Source organism: Labrus mixtus, chromosome 12 (genome assembly GCF_963584025.1).
Source record: "Labrus mixtus chromosome 12, fLabMix1.1, whole genome shotgun sequence".
NCBI lineage: Eukaryota > Metazoa > Chordata > Actinopteri > Labriformes > Labridae > Labrus > Labrus mixtus.
Window position 1 is genome coordinate 8,424,564 of NC_083623.1, and position 16,308 is coordinate 8,440,871.

At 40.0% G+C, this 16,308-nt stretch overlaps 2 protein-coding genes across 2 annotated transcripts; both read right to left on the minus strand.

The window, feature by feature from the left end:
• Positions 1-1,142: 1,142 nt before the first annotated feature.
• rars2 (arginyl-tRNA synthetase 2, mitochondrial) lies at positions 1,143-10,493 on the minus strand. The gene is made up of 20 exons (XM_061051791.1): positions 10,355-10,493; positions 10,108-10,181; positions 9,922-10,024; positions 8,896-8,979; positions 8,684-8,784; positions 8,533-8,588; positions 7,806-7,889; positions 7,644-7,720; positions 7,344-7,502; positions 6,195-6,301; positions 5,897-5,992; positions 5,337-5,397; positions 5,105-5,181; positions 4,330-4,454; positions 3,645-3,712; positions 3,410-3,519; positions 2,964-3,059; positions 2,779-2,853; positions 2,565-2,628; positions 1,143-1,460 (listed from the first exon to the last, which is right to left on the minus strand). The coding sequence occupies exons 1-20, from the start codon at positions 10,388-10,390 to the stop codon at positions 1,374-1,376; spliced, it is 1,740 nt and encodes a 579-aa protein (XP_060907774.1). The 5' UTR covers positions 10,391-10,493; the 3' UTR covers positions 1,143-1,373.
• An 838-nt stretch (positions 10,494-11,331) lies between these two features.
• akirin2 (akirin 2) lies at positions 11,332-16,246 on the minus strand. The gene is made up of 5 exons (XM_061051793.1): positions 15,718-16,246; positions 14,725-14,859; positions 14,154-14,303; positions 13,995-14,066; positions 11,332-11,978 (listed from the first exon to the last, which is right to left on the minus strand). Exons 1-5 carry the CDS (start codon positions 15,887-15,889, stop codon positions 11,968-11,970), a joined length of 540 nt encoding a protein of 179 aa, XP_060907776.1. The 5' UTR covers positions 15,890-16,246; the 3' UTR covers positions 11,332-11,967.
• Positions 16,247-16,308: the final 62 nt, after the last annotated feature.

Genomic DNA, 16,308 nt, shown 5'->3' on the forward strand with positions numbered 1-16,308 from the left:
CACCTAAAATTTCCAAGTTTTATCAAATTTACTAATTAAAAAAGACAATAAGTGTAAGGAATAGTTATTTTTAATATCAGTTAGCAGCCTTTAAGTAAAACTAGCCAAGGCTAAAGCTAATTCAAATAGTGTGCAGTAATTCCCCCCTTCATAAAATAAAATGAATGGGGGGGAATACAGGTCATGATACAACATCATACTCAACAGGTGGTCCATAAAAATACTACTAATAATACCGACTCATACAGCGCTTTTCCGTGTACTCAAAGACGCTTAACAAAGAACAACAAAGCAAAACTGAAAACAATACAACGAATAAATAGTGTAAGAGAAGGTGGAGAATCAGAAGGAGGGATTGCATCAGTGAGCTTGAGAGTGTGCCGACGGAGGAGCTCAGACAGGTAGGGGGGGGTGCCACGTTATGGAGGGCTTTGTAGGTGAGGACGAGGAGTCTAAAGTGGATACGTTGGGGGATGGGGAGCTAGTGGAGGTCATGAAGGATGGGGGTGATGTGGTCGAAATCAAAGGATGGATGATACATCACAATATCAGATAAAGTTGACCATATGAAACGCCCCTAGAGTTCAAGTGCAGGATTAATATACGTAATCATTGCAATTTGGTGACAGCTGCACGTCTTATCACGATTCAACCTTTAGCTTCTTTTCACCACGGTCAGACTTTGTCCCCTCATCATCGTCTTCTTCTCCAGCCTATTAAAGTTACCTTCACGTTAAATCAGCGATTTGATTTGATCCCCAGCAATTCCGTAATTTAATCACACAGGTCAGGACGTATACGTGCAGTTTATTGTTTGAGAGTTTGTCTTTAATCGTCAATTTGAAGCTGCATTTTTTTACAATACTGACCATTGTACTGTACTATGTTTTTATTTTCTTTGTCCACCTTTTTTAAAATCAGTGTGGGTCAGTTAAATACCAGCGACACCTTTTCGTTTTATTATTTTACCCATAAGCTTAAAAGAAAATATCAGGCATGTCTGTCATTACATTCACTGAATTAAGTGTGAAGGTGGAACCTGCTGAACCAGTTTAATCTACAGCTATTGATAACAAACGCTCCCACACTGATATCATCATCATCATCATCATCATCGGTGCGTCAAGTGAAAAAAAAACAAAAAAAAAAAGCAGCATAGTCACATAATTTAACTCTGGTTTTACAGCTTTCAACTCCAATCAACATTAAACCAAAGTTTATCACTGCTGATCAAAACCTGAACCGGCGATCAGTCAAAAAATAATAATACAGAAGATTATTTTATTTTTAAAATAGATTTTTTATTTACAATTAAAAAAAACAATACAGCAGTGAAATGACACGGATTAAGTGATAACAAGCTGTGTTGAGGTTCACATCTTATCAACCGGTGTGATTCCCAGGATCCTCATCCCGTTAGCCAGGACTGAGCAGGCCGCACTGAACAGTCGTAACCTGGCCTGTAGACATTAAGCACATGAGATAAGATCGCGTTTTCAGTAGGAAACACAGCTGAACCTCAAGACCTAAATTAAGTATTTGTCTTCAGTATTGTTCTCTGATATTTAAAATGCTGGTGATAAATTGGTGCGCCATTGAAATCAGGATCCAAATGTGCCATGCCAGACTCTCAACTCTAGTTTAAAAAAGAAGTGTCAATATGTAAAAGTACAACCTGTGTCTGTATTTCGTCCGCTGAAGTTAAAAGTCATTCACTTTGTGATCTGAAGTACAAAACTATGCTCAGTCAAAGACGGCTTCTTTGAGATGAAGCAGCGTTTTGTATCTTTTGTAGTTTTCTCCACACAGGCATTGATATGGATTAGTTCTCACATGAATTCACTGAGAAAATAACAAGGTCTCCAATGACCAGTATCTTCTGCTGGCTCATGTTCACAAACTTCATGTACATTTAGATAAAGTGCAGTGGAGTCAATTTCCTAGCGTCTCTATTTACACGGATATCAAACAAGGGTTAGGGTTCTCTGCTCTACAGATGGGAGAGTCTAAATCATAAAACATGTTGACAGGCATAGTCTCCCGCTGTGAGGAGCATATGTGAACAAGCCAGGTCGGGAGAATCTCTGGAGCAGTCCCCCCCGAAATGATCTAGATATTTTCCGGAGTGCATATGTGAAAACGGCTTAAGAAGGTCTAACAGGCAGCCTGAGCATTCTCGTAAAATTGCGACTTTATTCCTAATATCTTCGAATATGGGCCTAATACTCTGTGGTAGTGCTAGAAAATACCCTACACATAAACAATGAAAGGAATGCAATGCCTCTGGTCTACCATTACAGTTAGATATTGTTTAGGTTTGGTGATTGATTTGCATTGCGGCTGTTTACTGTCTTACATTGAACAAATAAAACCATGCAGTATGTCGTCTTTGCCATCCTAATTCAAATATATCTGTTCCTTTTTTGAGTAGTGGATTTAGTGCAGATTTGGAGAGGGTCTAGTTTTAGTGTTGCAGACCAGGATTGACTCTTTGCACGTTGACACTTCATGGTGCGTTGAAAAGATAAACCGTACTAAGTGTCTGTGTGTTTTTTTCTCATTACCTGTGCAACATCCTGACGGCTTCCTTTCACCGGCAGCTCTCTGTGTGCAGAGGCGATCAGGTGGCTGAAAAAGATGGGAAAAGAAAACAGGAGAACAACTGAGTTCACAGTTTTATCACACCTAGTATAAACACGTCCACTGTGCATAAGAAACAAGGCAAGCGTTTACCAGGAGAAGTTCCAACCCTCTAAGGACCAACATCCTGTTCCTTACCTCAGCTTCAACAAAAAGTTGACCAGGTGTTTGGGCTGCAGATCCTGGACTGACTGGAACAACACTTCATCATAACTGTTGTCAAAGGGAGAGCACAGCACATATTGAGTTACACATGTAGCAAATATTGGATGTAACACCTGCAGATTGTAATGTCAACACAGAGAGGAAGACACGTTGCTTACCGAAGGAGGTGCTGCAGGATGCTTACACTCGTCTGCTCCAGCAGAAGAGATGGATCAAATATGACTGCCTGGGCTTCTTCAGTCCTCCGTATTAAACTGCAGGAGAAAAATGCAAAGTAGAACTATAAATGAACAACTTTATAAGTAAGCATCCTGTTTGGTTCCTGGGTATTTCTTGGAGGACCACTTGCATCCAAAACTATATATAATTGAATCCTGTGAGTAATGTAGTAAAAACTCCAAACCTGAGAAACTTCTCTTTGGTTCTAAAAAATTTGAAACTGAAAACTTCTTTAAAGTTTTCTTTAAAAGTTCTTCAAAGTTTATCCGACAAAATAAGCCAACGTTTGGGAAATTGAGTACTGTAACTTCCCTACACTTCAAAGTTTGCCATTATTAAAGCGCCAAAATGAAAACAGGAGTTTGAGAAGCTGATGAATACACACCTGCAGAGTCGAGCATGTGTGTACTGGAGGAACACTCCCGTGTCTCCCTGAGCCTGCAGCATCCGCTCCCAGTCGAACGAGTAGTCGGACTGCAGGGGACCTTTGAAGTCCTGAAACAAAGTCAATGAATCACACTCACTAAGAAGTTTCCTTTCACAGTCAAGTGATACAGGTTAGTAGCTGAACTTCAGACTGTATGGAGAGCGTCTAGGAAGGTTGAAAGAAAACTATTCACCTGGACTATTAGCGCACTGATTCCTACTTTCTCTGCCGTGTCCTCTGGATTTTCCAGTTCCTTTGTCGCTGTGAAGAAAGTGAAAGCTTGTGTCACTTCTTTCCCACAAACTCAGCTTCATATTCCCCACCTTGGAAAGTTTATTCAGCACCGTCATGTCCGTTAGCCGAACATTAGGATGTGTGGTGATGGTTAGCTTTCCTTATGAACACAACAGTTTAGTATTAGTTTTGTTTATCCTGATTTAAAAAAAAAGTTCTGATGGGGCGCTGTACGGAGGCTGTAGTCCTCCAAGCGGGCGGCCCCGGTTCAAATCCGACCTGTGGCTCCTTTCCTGCATGTACCTCCCCTCTCTCTCTCTCTCTGCCTGATTTCCGACTCTATCCACTGTCCTATCTGTACAATAAAGGCCCAAAAAGCCCAAAAATAAATCTTATGTTTATTTACAAAAAAGTATCCGTCTGTCAATCTGAATGTCCTCTGAGAGATTCCTTGGTATGTACATACAGAGATATATGCTTCGACGCCTTTCAGTAAGAGCCAGATTTCAATATTGAAATGTAATTACTTACGCTACATTTAAAGTCTTAATGCAAATACCAGGAACTATGCAAATATTCTTTAGGCTACAAGTTATTTGTGCTCGCTGTGGTTGGAGAATGCCTTCATGTAAGAATGGTTTTACTTGTCGAGCGGCTCATGTTGTGAAGCATTCTGGATCGAGCTTCATCCAGCACATCCTCCAGAAACACCACCTCACCGCTCCGGGTCTTCATACCCCGCACCAGGCCAAAGGGCACATGCTGACACCTGCAACCAAACGTACATACACGTATTCATCCGTATTTTTAAGGAAAAGTGACACAACACTTTAATTATGCTCTCTAACGAGCAACATACCGCTGCATCCACTGATTTAAAAAAAACAACAACAATCAAAACTACGTCTACCACTGTATCTACAGACCACTTCAGTTTCTCGAAATGATGTGGAGTAGAACTATGGTGGCACATCATTAAGACAAGATATCATAAAGTATTTAACGTACATTATATACTGAAGCAAAGCACTTAAAAATGATTTAATGTATTTGGTTACATTTCACAACTGATTGCTGCAACAGCTCCAACAAATCACATCATCCAAAACAGATGTTTCAAATTAAAACAGATGTCTGCACTGGGCGGGGTGAAGTAACTAATTTCAACCTCATTCATTTAAAATGCCTTTTAACTTAGTTTCAGGCTGTAAAAAGATAAATACCCTCTTTTTAAACAAGTAGAGTTTCTATTATTTTTTCAGACTTGTACACCTATTTTTATTATGTTCATTACTGAGAGAGTTAAAAAGTTACATGAAGGTATTTTATATCTCTCTAAGTAACATTCACCTTTAGTTAAAGACCGCTAACAGCTTTCATTCAACCTTTCTTATGATGCATCGTGTGTGGTTCTTCTACCTGTCAGCCCAAGAATGTCCCGCAGATAGCAGGATCTGGAACAGCTGGCTGAAGTGATTCGCTTGACTCTTATCCGTCTGCAGGGGAAGAAGATACGAGGATGAACGACGTGCAGAGACAGAAGGAGGAAACAAGCTGTCTTGTATATGTGAATCTGTCCAATCAAACGTTTAAGGAACGTCAAGTTAGACCAAAGAAAATGTAAAGGACGTGACTGCAGCGGATTTCTTACCACGTAAATCATCTCATTGAAATGATACTTTTCTTTTCGGTCGATCGCTGCAGCGAGATCTCTGTAATGAAGGAAGAGGAAAACAAGCTGTTGTTGTTGTATTAATCAAACTGACTCCACTCTGCTTTGATTTATAGTCGTAAAAATCAAAATGTCCAAAATGTGCAGCTGTAAGTAACAGACTGTATTGAATACTCATTCATGTTTAAGACAGCCAACAGCTTCTAGAAAGTGCTATGAAACAAACAACTTTTCATCTTTTCAGATTCATTATATAATGAGCTTTATGAAGGACTCCGATGACATTACATAAACCCTGATCCTGACTGCAGTATTCTCTTCAGGCCAGGACAACAACAGATTTGAATTCAACGTTTCTGTGGTTTAAACCTTTCATGAAGGAAGCGGTTATAAAACATTCAGTATGACAGATGTGTCCTCACGCTGGAATTAAAGAGAACAACAAGCAGACAGACCAGTCGACACGCAACATACCAGGAGGAAGAAAGAAAAAAGAAAAGAAAAAGGGAAAGAAGAGGGAAAGGGGTATCAGTACAGACCTGGTGATGTAGAGAGTTGTGCCGTCACTGCGGAGCACCGTGCAGACGCTGCTCATGTCTCCAGCAGGTGAGAGATCCACTACACCTGTTCCTCTTCTACAAACACAACAACTCAGTGAAGTCACCACTATTTCAGCTCGCACTGGGCTGGAAGTCATTTCATTAATAATGAATAACTTAAAAATACAATTCTACATGAACGTCACGGCCATCAGACAACAACAAATATAACAAACTGAGCGTCCTGGCTTCCTGTAACGTGTACTTAAAGTGTGCTATGGGAATGATAGTCACATACTCAGAGGTTTTCAGCAGGCCTTGATTCTGCAGCTGCTGCACCACCTCCTGGGCCCGGTCCTGGTGAAAAGACTCTCCGGAGTAAACATCAAAGTGGACCCCCAACCGCTGCAAAACATTTGAAATGAACAACAATCATTCTTAACGAAAGGCCGTTATATTTGTTCTATTTATATTTTCATTTCTCCCTAGACAAAAATCAGAGACTTTTATCTTCTCTTGCCAAAATAGTTCCCTACAGATTTTTGAGCTATTACTTTACAAATCTAATTTTCCCCCGTCAAGATTATTTGAATTCCCTCTATGTGCTCCTCAGCGGCTGCTTACTTTTAACAGTTAAAGGAGATTTCTTATGTTGATCCTTGTTTAAATACATATGTATAATGTTAGGATGTACATACTAAACCATGGCAAAGTTTTATTAAACACAAGATACACAGAAATTCTCAGACGTTGTTTTTCTGCTGTTATGAACAAGACGTTATAAGAACCTCACAAGACTTGGTCAGACCCTGACGTTAGGTAATAGGACATGCCCACCCCGGCAGCTCACTTAATTTTCCCTGCAACTGCAGACAGGGCAGGCCAATCAGAGGAAAGTTTGCACGTGGGGAGGCGGGCCTTAAAGAGACAGCAGCTGAAATGAAACGTTTCAGGCAGAGGTTGAAATGAGGAATTTTTCCTGAGGCCAGTATGAGATAAATAAGGAGGTTTTGAGCTAACGCTACTCAATGTGTGAAATAAGTAATGGTGAAAGTGTAGACAATAGATCTCCTTTAAATGAACCACTAACTCAGATGTTTTAACATGGAAAATGTCTGTGTCTGCTGCATGTAGTTTATCTGAAATCTTCCATATGGCAAAGGCTTCAGGCATTAATAATAAAAAAAAAAACATGTAGGGATATTCAGTCGTTATAATGATGGTCTATTTGGCTTTTGTAGGTCATAAAGAGAAATCAATAATAATTCCAGTCTGTTTCATAACCAGCTAAAAACTCCCCACAGGACCTTTACTGTTGCGATAAATTGCCTTTTTATTTTTTTGTGAAATACTTTGTCATTGATTGCTTTAAAAGTGCTTTGTAAATAAAACTTGACTTGGTCACTCGGAGTAGATTTTTGTCTCTTGGTCTTCCGGCTTGTCGTACCTTGTAAACACGTTGATACTCGTCCACTGTGATCTCTCTGAACTGTTGCCATAACGACACAGCTTCCCCCTCGTGCTGCTCCAGCTGTCTGAAGAAATCTCTGGCGGCCTGTTTCATGTCTTCATTGTGCTCTGCTTCCTTGTTCACCTGGACGTAAACCTGCAACACCACCACAATAACGCTGACGAGAAGTCTTAGAAAGAGGAACGCACACGTGTAAAAGGAACATTACACAACGTTTCTAGATAATTGGCAGCTCTTTGTTATGAGGGTGTGCGTGCCTGTCTTTGTTCCTCTCACCTCAAATAAATGCTGTAAGGGATTCTGTTTCAGTTTTTCCTGACATCCAAACCGACTGAACCCAGCTCCCAGCAAACCTGAAACACAAGAGGCAAACAGAGAAGTGATTTAATCAGACCTGAAAACAAATGTGGAATACTTTTGCACACATCATTTACTCACCAAACTGCATCCCCCAGTCTCCGAGATAGTTCATTCGAATAACATCGTGTCCAAGCGACTGCTTTAAGTTAGCGATGAAGTTACCTGGAGAAGAAGGTGTACGGTAATTTAGTCTGCACACCTCCACGTTGATAACTTAGTTAAAATTCCCATGTTGGTTTGAGCTCTTGACTGATTTTACTGAGATGTTTTATATTGTGTTCTGATTGTTTTTAACTCATTTCACTGCTGGTGTTGTCCTTGTATGTGTTGTCTTCTGTGCTCCACAAATCCCCCCTTGTGGGACGACAAAGAATCTGATATAAGTCAGTCCTGTTGACTAGCTTCAATTAACTCAAAATTAAAGTTTACAATAACAAAAAGTCGGTGACTCAATACTGACATCTTCTACATTTAAAAAACAAGGAGTGCACAGCAAGGTCAGGTAAACCGTAAAAATCTAGTCATCACTGCTCTCTGGTGGACAAACCACAGAAAGTGTGTTTCAATGTAATATGCACCAGTCAAAAGCAACACGTTGTGAAAACAAAGGTATCTACAGAATTTAGAGCAACATATAGGGTTTTTTCTTCAGCTTCTGTGATGCTGTGAAACAGAGATTTTCCTGAATGGTTATCTTACACAAAAGATCTCGTACTGCTGCAACCAAGGTACTTGTATTCCTTGAAACAACCTGACTGTTTTGGGGTCATTAATTGAACAAACTGACTCGAGCACCAATCCTCACCAATAATTGTAGAGCGCAGATGTCCAGCGTGAAATTTCTTGGCAATATTTGGAGAGCTGAAACATGAAAACACATTAAAACTCTCTGTTAAGCAATCACACGTGTGTATGTTCAGAAGAAAAACAAACTATGCAACATAGACGTAACACACCTATACTCAACTAAAGTTGTTCCTCTCTTTAGACTGCTGAAAAGCTCACTGTTCAACCCAAATTTGTCATCCTGGTCTTTTCCAAAAAGCTCCAACATTTTCTACAATGTAGAGGAGGAGGTTATAATAACAAATAAAACAGCCAAAAACACAGTCAGGAGTCAGAGGATCTGTTGTTTTCATCAATGTGGAGAAAGGAAAAAGTCACAAACCTGGACAAGAAGTTTGCGATTAACCTTGAAATGTATCACTCCAGGTCCAGCCGATATCTCCTCCACCACACTGTCCTGCTCCAGCTGACGACCACAAAGCAGGTTTGGAAACAATAAACACAGAAACCTTTGTCGTTTCAAGTGCAGGATTATACTGAGAGTGGTCAGCAATATGGTAAAGCATCTGAAATCTTTGGATAAGGGTCTGGTTTGATATCAGCTGGTATCTTACACATGTGAAGCTACAAAAATAAAAACAATATGTATAAAAATGTAATTTAATACATAAATACCATCTCAATTCAGGCTTGTACACGACCAAAAAGAAGGCGTTTTTACAGGATAAGATGAACCAAGAATGTCAGAAGAAATGCTATAGAGAGAGATATATTACAAAACCCTGTCCAATTATGTCTGTTTAGTCTACATGCTAAGACGCTGATCTTGAAGCACAGTGTATTTTGTGTGATGGTATGTAAAGTGTTACGAAGACAAGTTAAGCATTAAAAAAGGTATACTTAGGCCTTAGTTTAACTTACAGACAAAAATCAAAGCAGCAAGTGAAGCGTTACTGTTTTTACTCCCCCAGAGATCCTGTGAGCGACATGTGGACGTGAACGCTGAAACCACAAAGTGTGTGCATGACAGAAAAAGTAGATGACTTTGGACTACACAAAAGTAAGCGTTGATGTTTGGTGCCTTTGCATTGTCATCAAATTTACATCCGCTTTGAATTATTATGCACTGGCAGAGCTAGTGTTTTGTACTGTTATCTATGAGTAACAGCTACTTATGCACATGGACCATCCATACCACTTCTTTTATCCTGGCTCTGTACTGTGGGCTCATGTTTTTTTGTATGGGTGGGATATGTATGTATATATGTGTTGTGTGTTTGTATGTATGCTGGCTGCTGGAACACATAAATTTCCCTGCTGGGATGAATAAAGTATATCTTATCTTATCTTATTTCCTCCCTTTAAAACAGTCTATTATTCAAATCTGTGCAAATGCAAGTTTTTTTACCTGATTGGCCAAGGTTTCTGTCTGCAGCTGGACGTCAACATTGGACGGTAAAATCCCACTGATTCGCAATGTGCTGATGGGCAATTTGAAGTCAGCACTCTGCCTGAGGGGGGAAAGTGTGCGGAGCTACAACAAGTAAGATATGAGCATTTAGAGTTAACACTTTATGTTAAACATTACACTCACTGTTTCTTAAAAACCGGAACTGCTGACAGAGCTGTGATGAAGGCATCTTCAGACTGCTGCAACGTCCTCCCGAGCTAAGCATTAAAACACACGAAGAAGGGCAAATTCTCAATTAGCAAGCACCAGTATGAAATGGGCTGAAAGACCAGCTGTTCTGTCTTTCTCTTGTTTCTACTTGCTCCAGGGTCAAGCTGCTAAGTTAGCATTAACTCAAAGTGTCATCTTTACATGCGTCCAGCTGTATTACCTTCGCTGCAATACTCCTCCTGAAGAAACAGGCCATATTAGTTCGACATGTAAACACAATTTATTGATAAACGAGTAGATATACTGTATATGCCGGTGGTTCACATTGACATGGCCACTGCACTTCCTCGTTAGTGACGCCACTTCCTCTAAGCTCGTCCAATCACAGGCTTCGACGTCAAAGGCTCGTGAAGGTTCGTTCGATTCTTCTCTCCATTGCTCCCGCCACGGTGGTCGTTTCGGTCACTTTGTCAACCAAACTCCAGGTGTCAAGCCTCACAGATTTACTAGAACATCATATATGCATGGTAAATTGGTAGAAATCAAGACTAAAATCATCAAATGTATTAATTCTAAGTTGTTTATCTACACAAACGCAGCTAAAAAATAAAAGAAGAAGACAGAAACGGGTTTCTAGTCCTGTACAACTTTTAAAATATCTTGTAGGGGGATATGGGTGCATTGGTTTCACTGGGGTTGTACTCTTTATTAGTGGTTAACTAATACTTTAATATTAAACTATTATGTTTATAAAGTTCTTGTCTTTCAGGACAAGGACCAAGACAGGAACTTTAATGACAAGTTTTTTTCTAGGTCCCAATTCTAATCTGTCACATCTATGCCAAGTAATGTATTATTTTACATTGAATGCCATCAGTTGATATGTATCTTTAGATAACTTTTGGATTCTTTGTAGCGACTTTAATTTTTCATTGCCAGTCAAATGTCTTACAGAGCGATTGGCAGGATTAGTGCTGCATCAATTCTGTACACAATAGTTCCAGTGATAATTGACAGGAAGGCCAAAATACCTGTCTTTGAAAATGTTCGTGGAAATCTTTTAACATGTTATTTTCTCATGGCCTTAGCGCCACAATGCAGGTTGCAGCCATGGCACTGGGGCTAGCTAGGTCCAATTGATGCACAAGATTTATGGTGTGATCCCTTCAAAAGATTCAAACAATGAAACAAAAAAAGTAATTGTGTAAATGCTTTATTGGTTTTATTTTCTTGAATCAAAGCCCCATTAAACCTACAGCAAATCAAATCATGACATTTTTTTTTTTTTATACAATGAACAAAAGTCAAGCAAGAATAAAAAAAATACAGTGTATACAAATGTAAAAGCAGTAATTTTCAGAACAGTTTAAAAACAATGCTGTAAAAAAAAGCCCAAGACGCCAATTCCCGGAGTCCAGGCTGTAGGTGGCCTTGGTTTTTTCACTCATCAATATTCCATCCCTTTTTCAAAATGTACACAAAGAGAAGCTTCACAACTAACGTCTCCCTGTAAAATTAACTAAATTCAACAAAAATTAAATCAGAAGGCCATGTGTGGGTGTTGGCAGTCAGCCTTTTACGAAGGCATCAGAACAAAGCCAAATAAATATTGACACGGCCTTTAAGAGGCCACTGGTAGAGTCACGGAGAATCCTGGCGGCAGGAAGCCCTCCTAACTCTGGCACACACAGCAAACGTAGACTAACTGACGCCTGAGGCAGCGAGTCCACATAGAGGCGATATGGCACAGCTAGGAGAAAAGTCCATCTAGACCCACGGAGTCCATGGAGTAGATTGCATTAAATGGTAATCCTCGATATCAGACGCCAAGGCTCAGGAAACATCTGTGAAGGACAAACACAGGGATCACATCGTAAGGATTTTTCACTTTCCTTGTGTGTGTGTGTGTGTGTGTGTGTGTGTAAGCATATCTGGCCAATAAATCTGATTCTGATTCTCAACATTTGATATGATAGGGCGAGGAATTTTCTTTAGAGCTCATCATTGTGATGTGAAAGTGAGCGTAGGCTGGACCTATGACGACCAGCAGAGAAGTGCAGTCTGAAGTTTACAGCACACTTTAACAAAATCATACTATACATTTTTTAAAAGAGTTTGCCGTCAGAAAAAAATGCTTGACTTAGATGAATTAAAAAAAGTATTTAGGGAAAAAATGATATGTTGATTTCTTGGCTAATTGTCACGTTTTTAAGTTTACCATTAAGTATTGAGAGTGGAGCAGGCTTTAGTTTGTTGGATTTAAGTTTTTTCATTTTTTGTGTTTTTAAACTTGTGCACACAGGGCACAAATGTACAGTTATGTTCATTTTGATTGGACGGCCCTTTGCACCCCTGCAGAATCCATGAACAGGCATAATTGTATAATATGAATCAGCATATGTTTTTTGTCTTTATAGAAGCAAGTCGAACTGTCTCATGTTACAGTCGCACCAGAGAGTTTAAAATCTATCCTAATGTAAAATGCTTTTTATATCAAGAATAATTCAACTGAAGACATATATATTTACTTATTGAACAGACTTAACCGCAGAATCAGATTCTCATTAACACTCAGTTGAACTGTAATAATGGGGCGTTATTACAAAGCTACAGTGATCGAAAAAGCTGCTTTCTCATTGGATACTGCGAATGCTCTGTCAATGTAGACAGTTAAATCTGCTTCATCGCACTACTGCATTCCTCTGTAACACGGATGTATCTACATAGAGGATATGCAGTCACACCCGTTATGCACAGCGGGCGGCAGAAAGCACATACCGGTGTCAGGAATCAGGAGGATATAAGCAGGAAATGGTTTTAAGCCAGCTGAGAGTGGCTTCTACTCAGTCATTATTTCTTGACGATGTTGTTCATGAGCAGTAAAGATTCACAGATGATGTTATGTTTGTTGGTATAGAAACATTTGGAACTGCAAAGTGAGGTTAATAAAGCCACAGTACCTAGTACATACTGTACTTTACATATCATATCACAGAGCCTGCATGTGTTCATAGTGATAAATATACACCCCACCCCCCTTGTGTTTCACTTTGGTAAAATGAGGACATTAAATGTCAGCGGATCAGACAGTAAAGGAGCGATGATGACTCAGCATCTAAGGACAACAGAATTAATGCTTGGACATAAAATATTACAATGTCTCATTAACATGGCTGGTTTTACAGCAAACGATAATAAAATTCATTTGTCACAGATTTAATGAAATCAGCAAATAAACTGGACTTCTATCGGTCCAAATCCTAAAGTTACTGCCACATATTTTATCATGAAGTGAAAGTATCCGACCTAAACACAGTTCCTGTTTATTCTACTGAATGAATAACTATGTCTTAGAGTGGTCCTGTGTTCAGTTGTCACTTTAGAAATAAATGTGAGTGACAGTGACATTTTATCAGATGATAAAATCAAGACAGCCTGTTCTCAAAAAAAGGCAGAGGAGTATTTGTAACTCGCTTCAAACTGCTCCCATCTGTTCTGCGATTGACCAGACGAACAGAATCAACAAACACAGAAGGAACGTTTTACAGACAGGCTAAAGTAAAAAAGACATAAAACTATCACTGAAACTTGAAGAATCTAAAAAGGTATCCCTACACGCTGACTACATGCAGAGTTTATTCAGTTTAACATCCACCAACGAGCGAACCGGCCTTTCAAATCAGGTTCATATGAATGTCAGGAAACGCGATTTCTAGCAACATATCAACACCCTGCCTACAACCATGATTCACCTGGGTCACCTCTTTACGTCGGAACAACCTACATATCAAATAAATCCTGGAGGAATCACATCCCTGATTATTCTACTGTACGTGTCTGACAATAATTCTTGTACTCACAGCTAGCAGGCTGCTCTCCAAACCGTCGCATCAGTTGATCATGCGTGAACTTCACAAACGCATCATATTGCTCTGTTGGAAGAAAAACATTTATTAGCTCCTTTCATTGGTCACTTTGCAGATTGTTTTTCTATTACTTTTGTCTTCTAAATATTATACCTGCGAGCTTTGTCGTCAGTATCTCGTCGTACTCCTCCCTGATTTTATCCTCTCGCTCCTTCAGTAGTCGCTCACAAATCATCCCCACCTGTCTCAGGGAAAATAAAGGCTGCTCTTTTCTGGTGGGAGACGAGGCACCCACGGACGTACCTGTGAGGAGAGTCAACTCAATCAGTAATACACGAGGGAAGATGCTGCTACCCAGACATTTCAGAATTTGAACTACATATCAGACAACAAAAATAATTAAACTTTAAGCCATCAAAAGCTGATAATCTTGCTGAGGTACCTGATGTGCATTAGTCATTTTTTACACTTTATCACAGGGTGGGGTCGATAAGAAAAACTCCAAAATAAGAGGAAGTGAAAGGACAATGATTTCTGTCTTTCTTTGGAAAAGCGTCAGTCACTGTTAACAGTCAGACAGAAATGGGTGAAAAGAAAGTAATGTGATACATTTATAAAGCTGTAACAAAGACTACAGCACCCATGTCATCCTAGCCAAGACGTACACCAACCACTCAGGATAATCTCGCGGCAGTAAAGCTCAGTGTCATTGGTAGCTGCCTACCTGGTAGAGCAGATCCACTGTGGATGTTCTGCAGGTCCAGAGGACAACAGCCGTCCGCCTGCTGGAAAGCACTATCCAGGTGTCGTCTTTTCTGCAGCCGCTTGTACTCCTGTTTGATGTTGTGTAGAATTTGCTCTGGAACAGGAAGAAAACAACATGACCCGTCATGTAAAAAAACCAAAACATTTCCCCCTAGAACAGCGATGGGCAACTTTGGTCACGGCAAGGGCCACATTCAATTAATTCTCCCTGCCAAAGGGCCAAATTGTAGTATACAAAAACGATCAATTATGTCTCAAATTTAACTCAACATATGCCAGTGATCAAATATTATTATGGACTTATTTCTGGTTTTCATGATTTCATGGCAGATTTTGTCACATTTTCTTCATGTTTACAATTCATTGATATGTAAAAATTGACCTGAGGGCCACATTGAGGGTTGCTGGGGGCCGCTGGGGGCCGCATCTGGCCCCCTGGGCCGCCAGTTGCCCACCCCTGCCCTAGAAGCTGCACAGAATTTGCAAAATCTAGTCACTTGGTGTGGCCTTGCAGATGCAAACAGCGGCATTAAAAAGCACTTTAAACCATTGTCCAAATAAGTGCTTATAATGACAACACGTTTCATCATATCCATACATTACTGTGCAGCAGAATACTGTTTAAGACCATGTGATCTTTAAACTTCACAGCCCAAACCACTTCATTTAAAAAAAAATTGGACACTAGGTGTAGGCCGAATTACCCACTGGACAACAAAGACTCATATCACATTGGTTGCACTGTGTGTATAACAACAGGATGGATTATTAATAACAACTATCATTAAAGTTGATGAAATGTGGATGAAGTTTGGTTAAACCCCAGACAGATACCGGTGCAGGCTGAGGAAATGCTAATTAGAGGAAACCTAAAGTAGCCCAGGAAACATTTGAAGACGGTTTTCTACATTTCACCTTAGTGTGAATCAAAACGTGTGTTTAATATTCTTACCTGTGGTGAGTCTGGACGACACTTCCCCGAAAGGCGAGGGCTCCATACGCAGATATTTCTGAGGTGAAGACACTGGAGACATGATGGGAGCGCACCTCCTTCTTTTCGGGGACGCTTGGCTCATTAACGGATCGAAGTCCAGAGTCCTTTTCAGGGTCGCCCCACAAGCCATCACAGCTAAGACGTTTCCCCCCGCCCAAAAAATAAATCAAAATAACAAAAAGGAAAACTTTAAATATTCACCAGTTGTCTGGGAATCTCGCTGACCTGGGCCCGGGGGTTTGAGCTGCTAATGCTATAGCTCCTTCGGCTGCAGCGGTTCCGGTCTGAAGAGAAAAACGCAATATGTTCGTCTCTCGTAGCTTTTAGCTGATAAATCTTGTGTGGTGTAAATCACCGACAGTACCTTCAAGTTATAAGCAAAAACTACAACGTGATATATTAGCTATTTATTCAGATGATTGAAGATTTCCCAGCACCGGTTACGAGAAACGAACCACAACGGATCGGACTGGAATATTTTTTTTGTATTCATTGGTATTGCGCATGCGCAACACAAGGGTCCCGTCTTGGTACTTGTAGTTTTTAATC

Bases quoted from the DNA above. Each gene is read 5' to 3' on its own strand.
- rars2 (XM_061051791.1), bottom strand. From the start codon at position 10,390: ATGGCCTGTTTCTTCAGGAGGAGTATTGCAGCGAAG. The intron at 7,890-8,532 runs GTGAGGATTGGT...CTTCTTCTCCAG, and splicing joins TCTGCGCTCTACAATTATTG to GTAACTTCATCGCTAACTTA. The intron at 1,461-2,564 runs GTAATGAGAAAA...TAATGTCTACAG, and splicing joins GCCGTCAGGATGTTGCACAG to GCCAGGTTACGACTGTTCAG.
- akirin2 (XM_061051793.1), bottom strand. From the start codon at position 15,889: ATGGCTTGTGGGGCGACCCTGAAAAGGACTCTGGACTTCGATCCGTTA. The intron at 14,304-14,724 runs GTAGGCAGCTAC...CTCTCCTCACAG, and splicing joins CAGTGGATCTGCTCTACCAG to GTACGTCCGTGGGTGCCTCG. The intron at 14,067-14,153 runs GTATAATATTTA...TTCTTCCAACAG, and splicing joins ACTGACGACAAAGCTCGCAG to AGCAATATGATGCGTTTGTG.